At 43.0% G+C, this 18,595-nt stretch overlaps 1 protein-coding gene across 1 annotated transcript in view; it reads right to left on the bottom strand.

The window, feature by feature from the left end:
- The window catches only part of bicc2 (bicaudal C homolog 2), a 52,808-nt gene that overhangs the window by 12,632 nt on the left and 21,581 nt on the right, over positions 1–18,595 (bottom strand). The window contains exons 9-14 of the mRNA XM_057850433.1: positions 16,394–16,525; positions 10,967–11,156; positions 8,469–8,602; positions 8,194–8,402; positions 5,772–5,877; positions 229–268 (exon numbers count right to left, since the gene is read on the bottom strand). Of these exons, the coding sequence (XP_057706416.1) occupies positions 229–268; positions 5,772–5,877; positions 8,194–8,402; positions 8,469–8,602; positions 10,967–11,156; positions 16,394–16,525 (811 nt within the window). The remainder of the gene's footprint in view (positions 1–228; positions 269–5,771; positions 5,878–8,193; positions 8,403–8,468; positions 8,603–10,966; positions 11,157–16,393; positions 16,526–18,595) is intronic.

Raw genomic sequence — 18,595 nt, 5'->3', positions numbered from 1 at the left:
TTGTATAGTTTTTTGGCAAGACCTACACATCTTTATTGCTCCTTAGCGTCCAGAATTTTTTTATGTAGAAATGATGTAATTTAGGCAAAAACTGTAAACCGAGGAGTATTAATTTGATTTTTTTTTTTTTTCTTTCTTTCTTCAAAAAGCCCACATTTTCAGGCGAATAAAAATTTTTGCATTTCAGAAGCCGCAGTAGAAGAGTAACGAAACATTGTAGTCACTAACCTCTGGTCGCAAGCAATTTCTTTTTCTCATAGTCGTAAACCTGCAGAGCACAAACGGGAAATAAAGTGGGTAAATAATGCATGAAATGGAATCCCTTGTGAGTGCAGGCAGGATAAAGCTCATTTACAGAACTTACAATTATTTATACCACTTCCTGGAAGTATCATAGTGGCAATAGTGTTAATAATTTTTCAGTAACTATGGTGTGTAACATAACAAATGTTAGACAACAGTGCACAGAAATCAGATTAGGTAAGTAGAAATGTCTAAATACTTAACCGTGTCTTCAATGTTTATCACTAGCAGACGTCCAATCCATTTGAAGCGGGAGGGTGGCAGTCGTTCATTCACTGCCATCTCCCCGTCTTCAAAAGGATTAAACGTCTATGGCTGTCAGTGGCAGCCAATGCAGTTAGCTGTAAGTTCATTGTGGGGCATTTCATGTCATTTCCTGTTGGATTTCAGTCACTTCCTGTTGATTTTGGGACATTTACAGGTGACTTCCTGTTGATTTTGCATGACCGAAAAGGAAGAATGTCCCCAAATGAATGGGAAGTGACTCAAAATCAACAGGAAGTAACCTGTGAGTTAATTTGCAGGTGTTTACAGCTCACTTCCTGTGGATTTTGGGGCATTTCGCATCATTTCCTGTAGGATGTCGGTCACTTCCTGTTGATTTTGGGCCATTTACAGGTCACATCCTGTTGAATTTGGGTATCTGAACAAAAAGTGACGCAAGAAATCATTTGGAAGTAGCCTGTGAGTTTATTTTGGGGCATTTCACATCAATTCCTGTTGATTTTCAGTCACTTCCTGTTGATTTTGCATGACCGAAAAGGAAGAATGTCCCCAAATGAATGGGAAGTGACTCAAAATCAACAGGAAGTAACCTGTGAGTTAATTTGCAGGTGTTTACAGCTCACTTCCTGTAGGATTTCGGTCACTTCCTGTTGATTTTGGGCCATTTACAGGTCACATCCTGTTGAATTTGGGTATCTGAACAAAAAGTGACGCAAGAAATCATTTGGAAGTAGCCTGTGAGTTCATTTTGGGGCATTTCACATCAATTCCTGTTGATTTTCAGTCACTTCCTGTTGATTTTGGGGCATTTACAGGTGACTTCCTGTCGATTTTGCATGACCGAAAAGGAAGAATGTCCCTAAATGAATAGGAAGTGACTCAAAATCAACAGGAAGTAACCTGTAGGTTAATTTTTAGGTGTTTACAGGTCACTTCCTGTGGATTTTGGGGCATATCACATCAGTTCCTGTTGGATTTCAGTCACTTCCTGTTGATTTTGGGGCATTTACAGGTCCCGTCCTGTTGATTTTGGGGTATTTATGGGTCACTTCCTGTTTATTTCGGTTTACTGAAAGGGAAGTGACGCAAGAATGTCCCCAAATGAATAGGAAGTGACTCCAAATCATTTGGTAGTAATCTGTGATTAAATTTTGGGTATTTCACGTCATTTCCTGTTGATTTTCGGTCACTTCCTGTTGATTTTGGGCCATTTACAGGTCACATCCTGTTGAATTTGGGTATCTGAACAAAAAGTGACGCAAGAAATCATTTGGAAGTAGCCTGTGAGTTCATTTTGGGGCTTTTCACATCAATTCCTGTTGATTTTCAGTCACTTCCTGTTGATTTTGGGGCATTTACAGGTGACTTCCTGTTGATTTTGCATGACCGAAAAGGAAGAATGTCCCCAAATGAATGGGAAGTGACTCAAAATCAACAGGAAGTAACCTGTGAGTTAATTTGCAGGTGTTTACAGCTCACTTCCTGTGGATTTTGGGGCATTTCACATCATTTCCTGTAGGATTTCGGTCACTTCCTGTTGATTTTGGGCCATTTACAGGTCACATCCTGTTGAATTTGGGTATCTGAACAAAAAGTGACGCAAGAAATCATTTGGAAGTAGCCTGTGAGTTCATTTTGGGGCTTTTCACATCAATTCCTGTTGATTTTCAGTCACTTCCTGTTGATTTTGGGGCATTTACAGGTGACTTCCTGTTGATTTTGCATGACCGAAAAGGAAGAATGTCCCCAAATGAATGGGAAGTGACTCAAAATCCACAGGAAGTAACCTGTGAGTTAATTTGCAGGTGTTTACAGCTCACTTCCTGTGGATTTTGGGGCATTTCACATCATTTCCTGTAGGATTTCGGTCACTTCCTGTTGATTTTGGGCCATTTACAGGTCACATCCTGTTGAATTTGGGTATCTGAACAAAAAGTGACGCAAGAAATCATTTGGAAGTAGCCTGTGAGTTCATTTTGGGGATTTTCACATCAATTCCTGTTGATTTTCAGTCACTTCCTGTTGATTTTGGGGCATTTACAGGTGACTTCCTGTTGATTTTGCATGACCGAAAAGGAAGAATGTCCCCAAATGAATAGGAAGTGACTCAAAATCAACAGGAAGTAACCTGTGAGTTAATTTGCAGGTGTTTACAGCTCACTTCCTGTGGATTTTGGGGCATTTCGCATCATTTCCTGTAGGATTTCGGTCACTTCCTGTTGATTTTGGGCCATTTACAGGTCACATCCTGTTGAATTTGGGTATCTGAACAAAAAGTGACGCAAGAAATCATTTGGAAGTACCCTATGAGTTCATTTTGGGGCATTTCACATCAATTCCTGTTGATTTTCAGTCACTTCCTGTTGATTTTGCATGACCGAAAAGGAAGAATGTCCCCAAATGAATGGGAAGTGACTCAAAATCAACAGGAAGTAACCTGTGAGTTAATTTGCAGGTGTTTACAGCTCACTTCCTGTAGGATTTCGGTCACTTCCTGTTGATTTTGGGCCATTTACAGGTCACATCCTGTTGAATTTGGGTATCTGAACAAAAAGTGACGCAAGAAATCATTTGGAAGTAGCCTGTGAGTTCATTTTGGGGCATTTCACATCAATTCCTGTTGATTTTCAGTCACTTCCTGTTGATTTTGGGGCATTTACAGGTGACTTCCTGTTGATTTTGCATGACCGAAAAGGAAGAATGTCCCTAAATGAATAGGAAGTGACTCAAAATCAACAGGAAGTAACCTGTAGGTTAATTTTTAGGTGTTTACAGGTCACTTCCTGTGGATTTTGGGGCATATCACATCAGTTCCTGTTGGATTTCAGTCACTTCCTGTTGATTTTGGGGCATTTACAGGTCCCGTCCTGTTGATTTTGGGGTATTTATGGGTCACTTCCTGTTTATTTCGGTTTACTGAAAGGGAAGTGACGCAAGAATGTCCCCAAATGAATAGGAAGTGACTCCAAATCATTTGGTAGTAATCTGTGATTAAATTTTGGGTATTTCACGTAATTTCCTGTTGATTTTCGGTCACTTCCTGTTGATTTTGGGGCATTTACAGGTGACTTCCTGTTGATTTTGGAGTATTTATGGGTCATTTCCTGTTTATTTTGGTTTACTGAAAGGGAAGTGACGCAAGAATGTCCCCAAATGAATAGGAAGTGACTCCAAATCATTTGGAATTAACCTGTGAGTTAATTTTGGGTATTTCAAGTCATTTCCTGATGGATTTCGGCAACTTCCGGTTGATTTTGGAGCATTTACGGGTCACTTCCTGTTGATTTTGGGTTACTGAAAAGGAAAAAAGGTCACCAAATGAATGGGAAATGACTCAAAATCAACAGGAAGTAACCTGTTAGTTAATTTTGAAGTACTGACAGGTCACTTCCTTTTATGGGCATTTCATGTCATTTCCTGTTGATTTTTGGGCACTTCGTGTGGATTTTGGGGCATTTACAGGTTACTTCCTGTTGATTTTGCATTACTGAAAAAGGAACAATGTCCCCAAATAATTAGTAAGAGACTCAAAATCAACAGGAAGTTACCTGTGAGTTAACTTTGGGGCATTTCACGTCATTTCCTGTTGTTTTTCGGTCACTTCCTGTGATTTTGGGGGGTTTACTAGTCACTTCCTGTTGATTTGGGGGCATTTACGGGCCAGCTCCTGCTGATTTTGGGTTACTGAGAAGGAAAAACGTCCCCAAATGAATAGGAAGTGACTCAAAATCAACAGGAAGTAACGTGTGAGTTCATTTTGGAATATTTACAGGTCATTTCCTGTGGATTTTGGGGCATTTCACATCATTTCCTGTAGGATTTCGGTCACTTCCTGTTTATTTTGGGGCATTTACAGTCAGCTCCTGTTGATTTTGGGTTACTGAACAGGAAGTGACGCAAGAATGTCCCTGAATGAATAGGAAGTGGCTCAAAATCATTTGGAAGGTAACCTGTGAGTAAATATTGGGCATTACACATCAATTCCTGTTGGATTTCGGTCACTTCCTGTTGATTTTGGAGGATTTACATTTCATTTCCCGTTGACTTTGGGTTACTGAAAAGCAAAAAACGTCCTCAAATGAATAGGAAGTGACTGAAAATCAACAGAAAGTAACCTGTGAGTTAATTTTGAGTTACTTACAGGTCCCGCCCTGTTGAATTTGCGTAACTGAAAAAAAGTGACGCAAGAAATCATTTGGAAGTGAGGTCATTTTTGGGGCATTTCATATCAATTCCTGTTGATTTTCGGTCACTTCCTGTTGATTTTGAGGCATTTACAGCTGACTTCCTGTTGATTTTGGGGTATTTATGGGTCACTTCCTGTTTATTTTGGTTTACTGAAAGGTAAGTGACGCAAGAATATCCACAAATGAATAGGAAGTGACTCCAAATCATTTGGAAGTAACCTGTGAGTTCATTTTGGGCATTTCACGTCATTTCCTGTTGGATTTCGGCAACTTCCGGTTGATTTTGGGGCATTTACGGGACACTTCCTGTTGATTTTGGGTTACTGAAAAGGAAAAAACGTCCCCAAATGAATAGGAAATGACTCAAAATCAACAGGAAGTAACCTGTAAGGAAATTTTGAAGTACTTACAGGTCATTTCCTGTTGATTTTTGGGCACTTCCTGTTGATTGTGGGGCATTTACAGGTTACTTCCTGTTGATTTTGCGTTAATGAAAAAGGAACAATGTCCCCAAATAATTAGTAAGCGACTCAAAATCAACAGGAAGTAACCTGCGAGTTAACTTTGGGGCATTTCACGTCATTTCCTGTTGTTTTTCGGTCACTTCCTGTTGATTTTGGGGGGTTTACAGGCCATGTCCTTTTGATTTTGGGTTACTGAGAAGGAAAAACGTCCCCAAATGAATAGGAAGTGACTGAAAATCAACAGGAAGTAACCTGTAAATGCCCTAAAATGAACAGGAATTGACATGTGCATGCCCTCAAGAATGGCTATGAATGTTCTGGTGTCAATGCCATTGACGGTGCTAGACGTCTTATCCATTTTGACTGTGAAGGGGCAAATGAACGCGGACATGAAAGTGAGCCAAGTACAGTAGTGCACTTGATCACACAACTCGATGGTATTACAATGTCAAACTAAAAGCATGTGATTTTGTGTGTATAGTACAAATAAGCTAAGCGTGTCAGGAAAAAGAAATGTATTTCTATTGTACATTCGACACCCTTGATGTACATTTCTAACAGGGAAATGAAGTTCTCGTGTGATTTTTCGCACCTCCGATTCTGAGACGTCGACGCAAACATCCCGGGACAGCATCACGTCTCTCCTCAGGCTGTTCCTGCGCTCCGTCTTCCCTCGCTCCGTTTCTGCATTCAGCAACCTTGTACATTCAAAAGATAACGCAGACGGACAAGGATTAAGTTGGGGAGAGTTATAAAAGACCTTCCTTCTCTTATAACACAATAGGGAGAAAAGCATTTGTTGTCTGTAAAATTACGGGACGTATACGCAGACGTTGAGTATTCTTTTCTTTTGAGTCACTTTGGGGACATTCTTCTTTTTCAGTAACCTAAAATCAACAGGAAGTGACTGAAAATCAACAGGAAATGACATAAAATGCCCCAAAATTAACTGGTTGCCTGGTATTGGCTGCCACTGACGTCCATTGACGTCCCATTCATTTTGCCTGGATTGGACGTCTAGCGCCATCAATGGCACGTGTCACTTCCTGTTGATTTTAGGGCATTTACAGGTTACTTTTCTGTTGATTTTGAGTCACTTCCTAATCATTTGGTGACATTCTTGAGTCACCTCCTTTTCAGCAACCCAAAATCAACAGGAAGTGACCCATAAATACCTCATAAGGAAAAGGAAGCGACGGAAAATCAACAGAAAATGACGTCAAATAACCCAAAATGAACTTACTAACTGGCATTGGCTGCCACTGACGACCATAAACATCCAGTCCATTAAAACAACTTCAAACGGATTGGGCATCTATTCAGCAGGGTCGAGAACGAAAAGTGGTATTTGATATGTGGCAAAATGTAGTTTTTTTTGTCATGTGCCATTTTTTGGGTATGTGGCAAAATGAAATTCGGCTGAGGCATTTTTTTGCCACGAGGCATTTTTTGGTAAGTGGCAAAATGGATTTTGGCATGTGGCATTGTTATGGTATGTGGCAAATTGATTTTGCCATGTGGAATTTTTTTGGTATGTGGCAAAATGGATTTTGGCATGTGGCATTTTTTGGTATGTGGCAAAATGGATTTTGGCATGTGGCATTTTTTGGTTGTGGAAAATTGATTTTGCCATATGGCTTTTTTTTGGGGGGGGTATGTGGCAAAATGAATTTTGGCAAGTAGCATTTTTTTTTTGCCATGTGTGTCTTTTTTTGGTATGTGGCAAAATGGATTTTGGCATGTGGCATTTTTTTGGTATGTGGCAAATTGATTTTGCCATGTGGAATTTTTTGGTATGTGGCGAAATGAATTTTGGCATGTGGCAATTTTTTTGCCATGCGGCATTTTTTTTTTTTTTTTTTTTTTTTTTTGTATGTGGCAAAATTAATTTTGGCATGTGGTAATTTTTTGGTATGTGGCAAAATCTATTTTGGCATGTGACATTTATTTATTTATTTATTTTGCCATGTGGCATTTTTTGCCATTAGGGATTTCTTTGGTATGTGGCAAAATGGATTTTGGTATGTGCCTTTTTTGGTATGTGGCAAAATGAATTTTGCCATGTGGCATTTTTTTGGTATGTGGCAAAATGGATTTTGCCATGTGGCAAAATTGATTTTGCCAAGTGGCATTTATTTATTTGTTCTTTTTGGAGCTTTTTTTTTGCCATGTGTTTTTTTTTGGGGGGGGGGGGGTTGGTATGTGGCAAAATGGATTTTGACATGTACCATTTAATTTTTTTCTTGCCATGTAGCATTTTTTTTTTTTTCTCTTTGGTATATGGCAAAATGGATTTTGACATGTGGTATTTTTTTGGTATGTTGTTAAATGGATTTTGACGTGGCATTCTTTTGGTATGTGTCAAAATTGATTTTGCCATGTGGCATTTTTTTTTTTTTTTTTTTTTGTATGTGGCAAAATGGATTTGTGTGTGGCATTTTATTTTTGGTATATGGCATTTTTGCAGGCCATGCACATCCATGCTATTGACGGCTATGCATGTCCAAATTTTCCATTCATTTTAAATGGCAGAAAAACATGTGTGACTGTGATTTTTGACCAAACACCTACCATTACAGTGCATTGACATTCAACTGGCACCCAGGTCAGGCTACGCTATTGACGGCTATGCACGTCCAAATTTGCCATTCATATGAAATGGCAGAAAAACATGTGTGGCTGTGATTTCTAACCATACACTTACCATTTCAGCGCATTGACATTCAACTAGAACCCAAGTCAGGCTATGCCAATGACGGCTATGAACGTCCAAATTTTCCATTCATTTTGAATGGCAGAAAAAGGTGTTGTTGTGATTTTTTACCAAACACATTACATTATAGCGCATTGACATTCAACTGGCACCCAAATAGGGCTATGCCATTAACGGCTATGAACGTCCAAACGTGAGTCTCTCCATCTACTAGTGATTAACTCACAGCAGAAGGATGAAAATAGCTTGTTTTTCTATTTATTAGTTGTTATTAGTTGATCCCGATGGTCTGAAAACTCACCTGCATGTAAACGCCTGTCCTGTGGAATGACGTCTAGCCTGGTTGAAAACTTTGATCAACTCTGGACTCTGCAGACTTCCCCTTCGACCCATCAGCGTCGTCCTGAGGCCACCGGGGATGTTCATCGCTTCCTCCGCTGATGTCATCATCATCATATCCTTGGAGTTTTCGTCATCTGATTGGCTGGACTGGTCGTCGTTTTCAAGGATCTAAATAGGAATGACGTTTTTATTTAAGGGTTTTGTTTTCTTTTGAGAGTGACATTTGTTAAACACCTTCTCCAGCGGGCGACTGTCTGTTCCCTTCAGTACCGCCCTGCTTTCTTCATTGGGGGCAGGTAACCCGGGTGGAGGTGATGGACGAGACTTTGTAGCACTTGGAACCTCAGGAACAGGAGAAGGTAAAGGTCCTACATAACGTAGAGGAAATAGCAGACATTTGCACGAGTCACTATGATCCGAGTCACAAGTAGGTCCCGGGTCTTACCTGTTTTGGTCGAGTTGAGTCACTAGTTTATCTCGAGTCAAGTCGAGTCTTGAGGTCATGTCGTGTCGAGTCACAATATTGTTAAGCCAGTCGTGTCAAGTCAAAACCTTGTCGAGTCTCGAGTCATTTCTCACAAGTCCAGTCTCGAGTTTTGCCTCACGAGTCGAGTCCCGGACCATCCTAGCTCAAGTGAGTCAAGTCCGAGTCAAATTGCGACCCCAATTGCAGATGACTTTGTGCCGGTTCTGGCCTCAGCTCACAAGATCCACATAGCAATCAAGCCCGCTGAACGACAGTGCGCCAGATGTGGCCGGGATCAACAATCTTACAGTCCAAATGATAGGTTACGCGCTGTTCCGGGGCGGACCGTGCAGACCGGTTGCGCTCAAAATGTGAAATTTAACGGTCGATTTGTGACGTCACAGCAGCGCGTACCCTGAAGGCGGGCATCTGCGCTGCGACACTAAACAGGAAAACATGCAGGAGTCAGGACACAAATTTTTATGGTAAATTCTTTATTCAAAGTCATAATCTCTTTTGAAGATCCCGCTTGACTGTTGAACAAGTTATTCAGTCGAGCGTTAACGTTACCAAAATATAACTGGAGCGGACTTGGGCCAGATGTACTGCAAATTTCGATCCGCTCCAGTATCTATTTGAACAATGAGCCAAACTCAGTATGGATTCACTCTCCGGATCAGCAAACAGTTTGGGCCAGAACTGGTCCAAAGTAGCAGAAACCACATTAATGAATGGCCCTGATATGGCAAACATGTTACCCATTCTGGGGCAGCACTGGGCCAGATCAAAACCATTTTCAGTATTAAATCAGTGGTCCGTTTTGTTCAATATATCGTTCTGTAATGTGTTTCTATTGTGTTAAAACACTACATTTATGCTGCAAATGTTTCAACGTTTGTATGCATACTGTTAGGGCCCCTGTTCCCTCCTCCTTGTGTGTGTGTGTGTATGGGTGTCACTGCCTTGATTGCAGGATTGGACAGATGGGTGAGCCCGGGATCAGGTGCCGGTGATCATCGTCAGTAGCTTACTCAAACCAGTCCTTTGCCTCACATCAGTGCCAGATCAACAACTCAACTCCATCAGTTTGTGACTCCAGTTTACAACTAACAAAGAATCTTGTAATCCTTATTCAGCTCATTTTTTGTTTTTCTCTAGATCAGGGGTGCCCAAGTCCGGTCCTCTAGCTTGTTTTCCATGTCTCCCTCCTTTAACATACCTGAATCAAATGATCGGCTCATCAGCAAGCTCTCCAAGAGCCTGATAACGATCCTGGTTATTTGATTCAGGTGTGTTAGAGGAGGAAGACATGGAAAACGAGCTGGATCGGGGCTCTCGAGGACTGGAATTGGGCACACTTGCCCTTGATCCTGTACTGCTTGCCTGCCAGAACGCTTGCCTGCTCGTTCACCTGTTCTATCACCAAGCTGCCAGCCGGATTCTTCGGACACTATCTGCCACTTGATCTAACCATCAATAAACTCTTGTTATCACTGCCAGTTTGCCTGGACCAGTTCTGGCCTAAACTGTTTGCTATCTGGGAATATGGACTACATCTGACCCAGTACTGGCCCAGATTGGGTAAAATGTGTGCCATATCCGGGCCATACATTAGTGTCATGTCTGCTACTTTGGACCAGTTCTGGCACAAAACTGTTTGCTGATCCGGCAAGTGAATTCGTGCTGAGTTTGGGTCGGATCCGTTTTATGAAATTGGGCCGAAATTTGCATTACATCTGGCCCATGTCCACTCCAGTTATATTTTGCTATCTGAGAACATGGACTACATCTGGCCCAGATTGGGTAAGATGTGTGCTATATCCAGGCCATTCATTAATGTTTTGTCTGCTACTTTGGACTAGTTCTGGCACAAAACTTTTTGCTGATCCGGCAAGTGAATTTGTGCTCTGGACTACATCTGGCCCAGTGCTGGCCCAGATTGGGCAACGTGTGCCATAGCTGGGCCATACATTAATGTTGTGTCTGCTACTTTGGTCCAGTTCTGACACAAATCTGTTTGCTAATCCGGCAAGTGAATCCAGAGTTTGGCCCAAAAAGACACTGGGGCAGATCCGTTTCACAAAATTGGGCCAAAATTTGCTCAACATCTGGCCTATGTCACTCCAGTTAATATTTTGCCATCTTTGGAGTCATCAAATTTGCGACTCGAATCCGAGTCCCTGTGACTCGAGTCCAGTTGTCTGGGAAATAGTCATGTCAAGTGAATAAATGACATTAGCGCATTAAGAGAATAACTCAAGCTCACCGTGTTCCGAAAGACGCAGCTGTTGCAGCAACATGTTGAGCCAATAGCTGGTCAACTCATTGCTGGCCAGAACGGCATCAGGCGCCACACTGGTTTCCTTTGCGGCATCGCAAGAATCCAAGCCCAACAATAGGCGACGGGCTTCGTAAAGACACTGGATGTTCCTTTCGAGACCTTTCACCACCACGGACTGCAATGAATACACAGTGGTTAAGGACTTTGGGGCTTTACCGTAGGGTTATACATATACATATATATATATATATATATATATATATATACATAAACAACTACAGGATAATCTGTGGCAATCACAGGGGCATTATTTCACTCTCTGTGACAGCCCTGCCCGTTTAATTGTTATTTTTTGAGACTTTCAGTCAGCTGATCTCGCCTCTGCCAGCTGGCTGCTTCCCCTACTACTGTGACGAAAGCTGATCGATGCCGGACGGACTGACGTCGCCGCCGATGATTGGCCACGATGAAAAGGTGCCAAGCTTCTTAAACCTGTCAACACTCTAGGATGTCGCATTTGACAGCATTCGTGCCGCGGTCCTCCTCGCCAGCTGTTTGCTCACCATTCACTCTCGTGTGCGTTTGATCGCTAGTTTGATACACTCCCGCTTTTTCGGTGAGGTCTTTTGTGTTTATTCGTTATTGGGTCGTTTTTGTTCACCACTGTAAATAAGAGCACTGGGCAGTAGGGGTAAGCGGCCATTTCTGTTCAACCCGTTTTCTCCTGTTTTCTTTAGAGTAGGAAGCTAGGGAAGTGGCTGTGTTTTTGTTCTTTCCTTTTTACGATCAGGGTTTAGTTAGCGGGTGGGGATTAAGTGTAGTTCCTTTTGTTTGTTGTTTTGGCCTGGGCTTACCCTGAAGCCGCGCCTCTTCTGCATTTTGCATATATTCATTGCGAGTTTGATTATTGTGAATAAATTGTGTCCACTTGTAAACTTGTGTGGCTTGTTTTATGTTACGCCCTTTGCGAGCAGTCCTTGGGACGTAACACTCTCCAACCCGGGCAAGTTTCTCACCCGGATCCTGCTCACCCATGCTCTTCCTGCCATTAGAAGCACCCACTTTTTCCAGCATCCTGGCTTCATGCCGAGCCACTCCACATTCAACCACATCTCCGCCGTTCGATTGCTGATAGAAAAGACCTATGAATTCTGTAAGGATCACCATCTCTTCTGCAGATTTGTAGATCTTAAGGCTGCCTTCGACACAGCTGTGGACTAGCCTGCTGTCCCATGGACCACCACCTAAGATTGTCTCCTGGTTAAAGCTGCTTTATATCGATGCGCAGAGCTATGTCCGTGAGAACGGCAAAGACTCCAACTGGTTTACCATCTCTAGCAGCATACGTCGAGGCCGTGTGGCTTCTTCAGATATTTTCATCATCAACCATTTGATGTCCAGGGTCTGTGAACAGATCCCTGGAGTGTCCCTTGGCAGCTCCCAACAAACTGACCCAGAGTATGCTGATGACACCACTTGCGCAGGACATCACACAGTCTGCTGAGAGATGCACTGGGCATACAGTATACAGTGAAGAAGCAGAGAAGCTTGGCCTCCATGTGAGCTGGACAAAAACTAAGTTCATGTATGTCATTCATGGATCAGATCCTCCTCTCCCTTGGCTCAGCAATGACTTCTCAGGGCCTGTCAAGAACTTTGTGTATCTAGGGCAGGGGTGGGAAAACCGGCCCTCGAGGGCCGCAGTGGGTCCTGGTCTTTGTTCCAACCAGGGGTCGCGTTAACCGAATATTTTCCGTCGTTGACCGATTTTTTAAAACGGTGACGGAAAAAACTGAAGTCCATCTGTCATTTTGACCGGTTGCAATTCACACCCCAGACCACAGGGTGGCGAGTGAGCATATTAATTAGCTATTGTCTCTCTTGATGCATGACGTCGTTGGCCTTACTCTGAAAAATGTCAAGGCAACTGAGTGTCCAAAGTTTCTTCAAAAAGCCCCAAAACGACAATGGTGTTGATAAAAGAGGTGAAAAAACAGGGACTGTACAAGCGGGCAAGCAATTCAAGTCCATGTGCACCAGGAGGAAAGTGTGAGACTACGTTCAGGCCACAGCAGGTGAACTATTAATTTCATTGTTCCATATGCTACATATGGTAGGCTACCTAACTACTGGGGCCACAGTCAGCTGTTTTTGTCACTGCGGAGAAAAAGTTACATAGTCATCTGCTTGATGTGTGATGGCACGGTGTGGATTCTCTGTTAAGCTTGTTCGGACAGAATATTAATTTTAAATACTATTGAATATGTTGAAGCGGTATGCAATGTTAAGAGTCGTGTTCGCTGTAGGTGCACTATCCTAGACCCCTCACTATCCACTCGTGGGGGCCTGCGCTTGTCAGTGACGTTCCTTATTCTCGCTAGATGATTATACAACTTTAACATTTGTTAATAATACGCTCTGTGTGTAGTATCATCCATCGCTTTTCCTTTTTAAATGGGCACTTATAAGCGAACGCAAGAAGTAACAACGGGAACATTTTTAAACAGGCAGTTCACGGGAGAGCATATCGACTCTTCGGCCAATCATATAGCGAGAGCGAGTGGATAGTGAGGGGACCGCGCGCGGCTCTTAAAGGCTCAAACACACCAGCAACGTGAACGTCGCGTCAACGATCTCGCCGCGATTACGCTTCGAAACGTGAGAGTCAATCAGCCAACGCACACCAGTCGCAGTGCCTCCACGTGTTAGACGCGTCCCAGAAGCGCTAAACGCGACGCACGCGAAAAGAACGGCAGAGTTTGTTTTTTGACGCGAGACAAAACCCCCCTGCGTCAATACTACTAGGTAGGATCGGGCAGGCCGGAAGTCACTCGTGTAAAAATACGGTGGATCCGGTCAATTTTCAAAATGATATGCAACCGTAACTTCCTATACAAATATAATAAACTGAAATGAGCTAAAACACCTGCAATTAATACGAATAATACACAAATCCTGCTACACAATAAACTTAATTCCTGCGTGGTGCCTTAACTTGAGAAAAAAACATCAATAAAGCTTAGAAAAATGTTCATAAGAAAAAAAATGTTAAAATCTTTGTCATTGGGATTGCTTTTTGCTTCAGCACATGACTTCTTTTTTCTTCTTTCAAAAAGAAAGCTCGCCAATACGCGGGGTCTGAAAGGCAAAGTGTTGTTGTTTTATTACCTTTAAATACCCGCTATTCTCGCGCGATCTTGCAATCCTCGCGTGAACAGATCGAGCCGCTCCACAGACGCGCTGCTCGTGAAACGCGTCCTATGGAAATTGACGCCGAGCGTCACTGGTGCGTAATCGCGGCGAGATTGTTGACGCGACGTTCACGTTGCTGGTGTGTTTGAACCTTAAGTGTCTCTGTCACGTGACTGTCGTAGCCGGGAACGCGCTCGGCCAAATGGACACACAAGTACGGAAGGTGAATTATGCCAAACAAAGGGTCACCACAATGTCATTATCATCATTTTAAAAATTTAAGTGACAGGTAAAAATAGATTATGACCGGATTTTTACGACCCTGTCAGTCAAAATGACAGACAACGAAAAAGTCTAGCGCAACCTCTGGTTCCAACTGATTCAGCACAGACAGTTTAACCAATGAGATTTCAGCAGAAAAAAGAAACACCTGACTGCAATCAACTGATTGCACTTGTAAGAAACTAAATTGGTGAAAGGCGGTCCTCGTGATGGGTATGAACAAAAAAAAAAACACCCACTGCGGACCTTTGCGAAATAGTTTGCCCACCCCGATCTAGGGTCTACAGTAACCCTTGAACCAGCAACGGGCAAATAAGGGCATAACAGATACAGGATACCTTCTGACCAAGGAAGCCCAACGCGCATGTCATGCAGCTGACTGATATTGACGCTGACAACGCAAGACAAGCAGGGGATGCCCAAGACATCTACAAGCCCATGTTTGGACCACCAAATTTTGCCATCACCTCTTCTGAGGGCCAACAATGGACCATCCAGAACAATGGTGGTACATCCTGTCTTGCCACAAGCAACGCCTGATAACAAGAAGACTCCAGGGCTGAGAATTTGCTCCTTTTGCTCTAAGCCTGATAAAATCTCCAACTCTGGTTGCCTTGGCAACAGTGATGCATGGGCTCATCGGCCCATCCCACAACAGAAAATAACTCTAAAAAACAACCAAAGACACCTTTCTCCACAGCGGACCACAGCCCTCCTCACCAGCGCCTTCAAAAGACTGAATTCTTTAGCTAGCGCTGTCTTTTCTCGGGATTCTTTTGTTGATGGTGATCTGGATCTAGCCTTCCTCCTCGCCTGGGTCTAGCTGCTGTTTTGCCTCGCTGTATGATTGCTGTCGACTTGGAATAAATTGTCAACTTGTGTTACGAAGCCTTTTTCTAGCTTTTTAAAATGGAGTCAGTACAAGGGGTTAAAACTAAAGCGAACACGTGGAGTTTGGCCATTTGGCCGGATTGTCGGGGTTCCGCTAGCCTGGGTCATTGGAATTGCGTGAGTGCGGTTCCGCCGGTTTGGCTGGTGTGATTCCAGGAATCTAAGGTCAAATAAGGTCAAATTCCAACAGTCTCTGGAAACCACTCTGGCGGCACCAGATCTTCCGTAAGACAAATGTTAGGATTTACAACTCTGCCGTACATTTTATTCTGCTAAATGGCTCGGAAACATGGCCCTTAAATAAGACTCTGGCTGCTAGGCCAGATGGCTTTCACGGCAGGGCCCTCAGGACCATTGAAAACATCAAGCGGCCCCAGGGGATTTCCAACGAAGCGCTCAGAGCCCGTACAAGCCAGCCGAGAGCATCTGCTGGTTTGGTCATGTACTGCGCCTGACTCTGAACCGTCCAACCATTTGACCTAAAGGTCTCTGGCTGGAAAGGACCGCTAGGCAAGCCTCACATTCGATGGCTCGATGGCACAGATGACCTTCAACACCACGGAGTTACTCTGAAGGTTGTAGAACTCCTGGTTTATCTGGTTGGCTTAACGCACAGGGACGGGATGCCGCCCCCACTGCAAGAGTTTATTGATTGATTGGAAAACAACTAGGCGGGACGGTAACCGAGTGGTTACCAGGTCCATCTCTCAGTTCTGAGATCAACAGTTCAATCCTGGGCTCCGGCCTTCCTGAGTGGAGTTTGCATGTTCTCCCCGTATCTGCGGGGGGTTTCATCCCAAAAAGATGCACGGCAGGCTGATAGAACACTCCAAATTGTCCGGAGTGTGAATTGTTGTCTAAATGTGCCCTGCAATTGGCTGGCAACCAATTCAGGGTGCACCCCTGAGTTAGCTACAGCACCTCCGTGACCCTTGTGAAGATAAGCAGCATGGAAAATGAATGGATGAAAAACAACAATGAACTCAAAATACAGAAAACCAAATCAGAGGGAACACAAGAAAATTGAAACATGTGAAATTGTGATACCTTGTTGCTCTGTTTCGCTTTCGGCTTGACGCTAATGAAAACACCAAGGTTTTGCATCATCTGAGCGAGCGTGCTAGGATCTGCCTCAGCATCTTCCCGCATGTCAAACATCAAGCACACTGGCAGGCAGTCCTGTGTGTACACAGAGAAAATAAACAACACATACTTTTTTTGTTACAAATTGCTCGTCCTCACAAGGCAAGTAAGCCTGCAGTCAAACTTTTACAGATAATGACGCTAATCTGCAATGTCAGCATTATTGTTGCAGTGGAAAACTACATCATGCTGAGATCAGATAGACAACCACGGGCAATTCAGGTACAGTGTATATACAGTGCCTTGCAAAAGTATTCGGCCCCCTTGAACCTTGCAACCTTTCGCCACATTTCAGGCTTCAAACATAAAGATATCATATTTTAATTTTTTGTCAAGAATCAACTACAAGTGGGACACAATCGTGACGTGGAACAAAATTTATTGGATAATTTAAACTTTTTTAACAAATAAAAAACTGAAAAGTGGGGCGTGCAATATTATTCGGCCCCCTTGCGTTAATACTTTGTAGCGCCACCTTTTGCTCCAATTACAGCTGCAAGTCGCTTGGGGTATGTTTCTATTAGTTTTGCACATCGAGAGACTGACATTCTTGCCCATTCTTCCTTGCAAAACAGCTGGAGCTCAGTGAGGTTGGATGGAGAGTGTTTGTGAACAGCAGTCTTCAGCTCTTTCCACAGATTCTCCATTGGATTCAGGTCTGGACTTTGACTTGGCCATTCTAACACCTGGATACGTTTATTTTTCAACCATTCCATTGTAGATTTGGCTTTATGTTTTGGATCATTGTCCTGTTGGAAGATAAATCTCCGTCCCAGTCTCAGGTCTTGTGCAGATACCAACAGGTTTTCTTCCAGAATGTTCCTGTATTTGGCTGCATCCATCTTCCCGTCAATTTTAACCATCTTCCCTGTCCCTGCTGAAGAAAAGCAGGCCCAAACCATGATGTTGCCACCAACATGTTTGACAGTGGGGATGGTGCGTTCAGGGTGATGAGCTGTGTTGCTTTTACGCCAAACATATCGTTTTGCATTGTGGCCAAAAAGTTCAATTTTGGTTTCATCTGACCAGAGCACCTTCTTCCACATGTTTGGTGCGTCTCCCAGGTGGCTTGTGGCAAACTTTAAACGAGACTTTTTATGGATATCTTTGAGAAATGGCTTTCTTCTTGCCACGCTTCCATAAAGGCCAGATTTGTGCAGTGTACGACTGATTGTTGTCCTATGGACAGACTCTCCCACCTCAGCTGTAGATCTCTGCAGTTCATCCAGAGTGATCATGGGCCTCTTGGCTGCATCTCTGATCAGTTTTCTCCTTGTTTGAGAAGAAAGTTTGGAAGGACGGCCGGGTCTTGGTAGATTTGCAGTGGTCTGATGCTCCTTCCATTTCAATGTGATGGCTTGCACAGTGCTCCTTGAGATGTTTAAAGCTTGGGAAATCTTTTTGTATCCAAATCCGGCTTTAAACTTCTCCACAACAGTATCTCGGACCTGCCTGGTGTGTTCCTTGGTTTTCATTATGCTCTCTGCACTTTAAACAGAACCCTGAGACTATCACAGAGCAGGTGCATTTATACGGAGACTTGATTACACACAGGTGGATTCTATTTATCATCATCGGTCATTTAGGACAACATTGGATCATTCAGAGATCCTCACTGAACTTCTGGAATGAGTTTGCTGCACTGAAAGTAAAGGGGCCGAATAATATTGCACGCTCCACTTTTCAGTTTTTTATTTGTTAAAAAAGTTGAAATGATCCAATAAATGTTGTTCCACTTCACGATTGTGTCCCACTTGTTGTTGATTCTTGACAAAAAAATTAAATTTCATATCTTTATGTTTGAAGCCTGAAATGTGGCGAAAGGTTGCAAGATTCAAGGGGGCCGAATACTTTTGCAAGGCACTGTACGTATATTCTGGAGGAGAGGTCATGGCGGCAGGTAAATTCCACCCAATGTTGTTTTTGTCCACGATAACGAAAATATTTCGTCAACAAACAAATTTTTCAGGACGATGACAAGACCATAACGAGCTAAAATCGGGCATTGGGAGACTAAAACATAAGGCGAATGGCAGGTTTAATCTGAAGAGACAAAAATGCGCCATCATTTCTATCACGATGTGTGACATTTAATGTGTCGTTCGT

Source organism: Corythoichthys intestinalis, chromosome 11, assembly GCF_030265065.1.
Source record: "Corythoichthys intestinalis isolate RoL2023-P3 chromosome 11, ASM3026506v1, whole genome shotgun sequence".
Lineage (NCBI taxonomy): Eukaryota > Metazoa > Chordata > Actinopteri > Syngnathiformes > Syngnathidae > Corythoichthys > Corythoichthys intestinalis.
This window is presented reverse-complemented; position numbering and strand designations above follow the sequence as displayed.